The sequence below is a fragment of the Mirounga leonina genome, unplaced genomic scaffold (genome assembly GCF_011800145.1).
Source record: "Mirounga leonina isolate KUSES-001 unplaced genomic scaffold, KU_Mleo_1.0 Mir_114, whole genome shotgun sequence".
Taxonomy (NCBI): Eukaryota; Metazoa; Chordata; class Mammalia; order Carnivora; family Phocidae; genus Mirounga; species Mirounga leonina.
Genome location: NW_023270265.1, coordinates 53,981,538 through 53,986,529, shown reverse-complemented (window position 1 = coordinate 53,986,529; position 4,992 = coordinate 53,981,538). Strand labels below are relative to the sequence as shown.

At 55.9% G+C, this 4,992-nt stretch overlaps 1 protein-coding gene across 1 annotated transcript; it reads left to right on the top strand.

Moving 5' to 3' along the window:
- Nucleotides 1–1,486: 1,486 nt before the first annotated feature.
- LOC117998663 (olfactory receptor 6-like) lies at nucleotides 1,487–2,561 on the top strand. Its single transcript, XM_034987485.1, is given in 2 exon segments — nucleotides 1,487–1,729; nucleotides 1,732–2,561. Coding segments are annotated over 2 exon segments (912 nt in total). The 5' UTR covers nucleotides 1,487–1,647.
- The last annotated feature ends 2,431 nt before the right edge of the window (nucleotides 2,562–4,992 follow it).

The window sequence follows — 4,992 nt, the reverse complement described above, 5'->3', positions numbered from 1 at the left end:
GCCCAGGTGAGAATTCGCAGAGTCCTCCAGACCCAGAGCAGAAGACCAGGGTGGGGGGCAAGGCCGCTAGCGAGCCGGATAAACACCACCTGGGTCCAGAGGCAGCCGGGAGCGAGTGAGATGCGGCGCGCTTTCCCACAGACCCTCGAAGTCCTGCGGAGGCCCGGCGGAGGCCCGGCGGAGGCCCCGCATCTCCTGCGGGGGAAGGTGGTTCTTGAGGCAAGGGGCCTGGGGAAGCCTAGGCGGACCGCGCCTTCAGGGAGGGTCTCCAGCCCCCGCCGCCAGACTGGGCCGCACAGACCGCAGGGCAGGAGATCCTGGACCAGCGCTCGGGCCCTAATACCCCGAACCCCCGGTGCCCTCAGCCTGGGGGTCCAAGCGGGTCCCACCGACCGACGCCCCACCCCCTGTCCTGCAGACACTTCACCAAGAATTTGGGGGGCGGTCCTCATCCCTCCGCACCCCGGCTTGTGCCCCCCCCCCCAGCTCTGAGCAGCCCGCGCAGCCCACCCTCCAACAGCCCGCTCCCAGCCGGGCTGAGGGTCGCCGGGGGCAGCTCCACGAGCGCGGTCCCCTCCCGGGGTGAGCAGGAGCGGCCGCCCCCTCGGCCTGGGGCCCGGAGGACTCTCCGTCGGGCACTCTTGTCCATGGGGACAGCTCGAACCCGGGCCAGCACCCCAGACTCCCAGGGCGGAGCAGAGGAGGGTCCTGAGGCTCACCCTCCCCCGAGAGGGGCAGGAAAGCCCGGAGCAGCCTCTGGGCCGCCAGCGGGGACCCCTGCCCCAGCTCTGCCCTTGCCGACCCTCTCCCCGAGATCTGCCCATCATTCAGACACCTAACTCCAGGGCTGTCCTACCAAAGTCCTAAACTGCGCAGCCCCTTAGCCGCTCTGAGTGGACCGCTCTGCCCATCCCCCAAACAGCCATTTTGCTGCTCAGAAAACACAAGATGAAGACCTCAGGCTGGCTCAGGCATGGTCTACTTGCAGACATCAAAGCTGGGGATGAGCCTCCCTCCCTTCTGCAAATCCCCTGGCCGCTTTGCTCAGCCCTAGAGAGCTCACTGGCCACCAGATAGAAGTGGTGCCCTTCCCCAGGCATGAGCAACATGAAGGAGCATTCTTCTGGGAGGAGACCTGGATGAGACCAGGAAAGTGCCCAGGGACATAGCCCGAAAAGGCACACCAGACAGAATGGGTCTTCTCTCTTGCTGTGTGTTGGGCACACCTAGGTGTGTGTGTGGAAGTATATACGCACCTGGGGAGGAAATGAGGGGGATGCACACCCGGGAGTGTGTAGAAAGTGCACACCTGGTGTGCGTATGTGTGTGTGCACCTGGAAGGATGGGTGTGTGTGTGTATGTGTGCACATATGGGTGCACACACACCTGGCCCTGTACCTGTGTGTTGGGGCAGGAAGAGCCTACACCTGAGGGCTTCTATATGAAATCGGGAGAAAGAGTATCTGCACCCAACGCCCCTTTGCTGGGTGCTAGCTCTGGGTAACTATGTGTTAGACTTAGGGTGGGTGGTGACAGGTCAGTAGGGCAGCACCTGAGAGACCCTTCTCAGCCCTCAGCGGACAATCACACCTGCATCTCTCTGCTGTTCCAGGGTGCTCAGAAGGAACCTCCCCACCAGGGAGGGCCATGAGCAACCCCACTGAGATCCTGGTAACAGAATTCATCTTACTGGGCTTCCCAGAACTGTGCCACCTTCGGGAGCTGCTTTTCAGGTATTCCTCATCACATACCTGGTGACCATCCTGGAGAACCTGGTCATCGTGGTGACCATCCGAGCCAGCCATCAACTGCACACGCCCATGTACTTCTTCCTGGCCAACCTATCCTTGTTGGAGACCCTCTACACCTCGGTGACCGTCCCCAAGCTGCTGGCTGGCCTCCTGGTGTGGGCAAGGACCATCTCCTACTCGGGATGCCTCACCCAGCTGTTTCTCTTCCTCTCGCTCAGCTCCTCCAAGTGCTTCCTCCTGGCCACCATGGCCTGTGACTGGTACCTGGCCATCTGTCGCCCGCTGCACTACCCAGCCACCATGAACTGGAAGCTCTGTCTGTACCTGGCCCTCAGCGCCTGGCTGGGCGGCTTCCTGGCCTCTTTCGTGTCCATGGCTCTCATCTTCCGCCTCAGGTTCTGTGGCCCCAATGTCCTCAACCACTTCTTCTGTGACATCTCACCCCTACTCTGACACCTCGAAGTTTTGGACTTCGTGGCAGCCCTGGCTGTGCTCGCAACCTCCCTGCTGGTGACCGTGGTCTCCTACGCACACATCCTGGCCACGGTGCTGAGAATCCTGGGATGGGCCGGCCGCTGGAAAGCCTTCTCCACCTGCGCCTCCCACCTGGTGGTGGTGGCCACCTTCTGCACCACCACTATTTTCATGTACGCCTGGCCTCACACCGCCAGCTCCTTCGACCTCAACAAGCTGGTGTCCGTGGTCTACTCAGTTGTGACGCCACTGCCCAATCCCAGCATTTACTGCCTGCAGAATCATGACATCAGGGAGGCTCTGACCAAACTCCTCCGAGCCCCGGGTTCCTCCTGAGTGCCAGCTGCAGGAGGAAAAGTCCCAAATGCCCCTCCTCTCATCTGCTCACAGCCTCCTGCCCGCCACCAGGCTCTCTTCCTCTGCACCAGAGCTGCCAGGAACACAGGGTGCCCACGAGAGCATCTGGACAAGCAGGGGAAATGCCGGAGCTTCCTGCCACTTCTCCCAAGAAGCATGAGCACCTGAACGGGGGACCGCTCCCCAGCAGGGCCATCAGCCAGGAAGAGTGCAGACCCCGGCTCACAGGAAGACCCCTCCTCACTGTCACTCCCTTTACCACCTGGGACATGGCCAGTTTCCATGGTGACCAGCCCCGCTTCCTGCCCTGCTGGGCCCCACCTGCCCTGTCCCTGAGCCCACCGAGATGGCCTCCATTGCCTAAGGTCCGGCGCCTAAGAGCAGATTCTGCAACCAACCTCAGCTGGCTGGACAGTGGACCAAGTGTCCGGGCAAGGCCCGACGGTGCCATAGGCCACACACTTGCCACCTTTTCTCAGAAACAAGAATGTCATTTGACTTACAACTTGACGGGTCTAGTGAGTAGATGGCCTACCCATACCTGGCTTTTCTGCCTCTTCTTTGTTCTCTGGCACTTAGGGGCAGAAATTGGGTTGACCCAGCATTTTCCTTCTTATTGGGCTATTGTCCCTGGTCAGGGTGAGTGCTTCTTACTTGATCCCACTGCTTCCCACACTCCAGTCCCTCCCCTGCAGTGGCCCCCGGTGCCATGTGTTTGGTGTGTGCCCTTGGAGAGTACCCATGTATCTGCAGACATGTCGTGTTGCTTGGCATGTGAGAGTTTTAAATTCATGGAAATGATTTGGTGCTGTAAATATTCTCTTATTGCGTTGCTTTATTATTTTGAGGTTCTGAAATTTAGAACTGTGTTGTCATCTTGCTAAATTTAACCTTTTATCATTAAGAAGTGTTACTCTTTTTCTCCAGTAATGCTTTTTGCCTTCCTCTGTCAGGCTTCAAGTCGACTCGGTCTGACAAGTACAGCTGTGTTAGCCTCCTTTCCCTTCTGGCTGCTCGTGTGACACGTTTTGTATCTGTGCCTCTTGGCTTCTGACCACCCGGCTGTCATCAGCTCTGCAAACCACACTTCTGTGTTGTCAGCTGCTCCTTATGTCTGTGGAGAAGTCAGCTTATTTTTACTCCTTTTAGGTAATTGGGTTTCCCCCACTTCCGGAAGCTTTCAAGATCTTCTAACAAGACGTTTGGTGTTTGGTTGCCAGGGCATTGTTTTCTTTGTATTTATCATGCTTGGAATTTGTGATGTTTCTAGAATTGTGCTTTGCCTCATTGGTTTTTGAAAATGGTCAGCACTGTGCCCCTAAACACTGCCTCTGCCCCATTCTTCCACTGCTCTCCTTTTGGTTCCCCACATCCATGTGGGGTCTGTGTGGGGCCCGTGTGCGGCCCATGTGGGGTCCGTGTGGGGTCCGTGTGGGGCGGGCCTGCTGCAGCGTCCCCTCTGCCCCAAGAGCATGTTGTATACACTTGCTTTCTCTCTGTTTTCTTCTGGATATTTTCTTCTCATCTTCCAGGTTACTAATTCTCCCTGGCCATATCTAACCTGCGTTTTTAAGTGTATTTTTTCAGTTCTAGAATTTCCGTTTGGTTCTTTTAGTTTCCCACTCTCCATCACATTCTCAATCTTGTTCTACTCCTGTAGGCATGTGTAAGTTCCTCCATGAGTCTGTTAGTGATCCTCTTGTTTGTCTGTACTGCTCTCTGTTCCTTGCCAAGACTAGGTAGTGTTATTACCATGACCTTTTATAGCATCTTAATATCTGACAAGGTGTCCTTCTTCTTTGATCTTGTTTTTCAAAATGAGTTATATTAGTACTTTTTTTACTTTTCCATATGGACTTTAGAAACTCTTGGGTTCTCTATTACTTTACTCGGGCTGCCATAACAAAGTACCATAGATGGGGTGGCTTAAACACCAGAAATTCGTTTTCTCATGGTTCTGGAGGCTGGAAGTCTGAGACAGCATGTGGGCAGGGCTGGTTCCTTCTGAGGCCTCTCTCCTTGGCTCACAGAAAGCCACCTTCTCCCTGTGTCCTCACGTGGCTGTCCCTGTGCATGTCTGTGTCCTGATCTTTTTTTTTTTTTAAGATTTTATTTATTTATTTGACAGAGAGAGACAGCGAGAGAGGGAACACAAGCAGGGGGAGGGGGAGGGGGAGAGGGAGAAGCAGGCTTCCCGCTGAGCAGGGAGCCCAATGCGGGGCTCGATCCCAGGACCCTGGGACTATGACCTGAGCTGAAGGCAGACACTTAACGACTGAGCCACCCAGGCGCCTCCCTGATCTCTTCTTATAAGGACACCAGTCAGATTAGATCAGGGCCTGCCCTACTAACCTTATTTTACCTTAATTACCTCTGTAAAGACACCGTATCCAAATACAGTCACATTCTG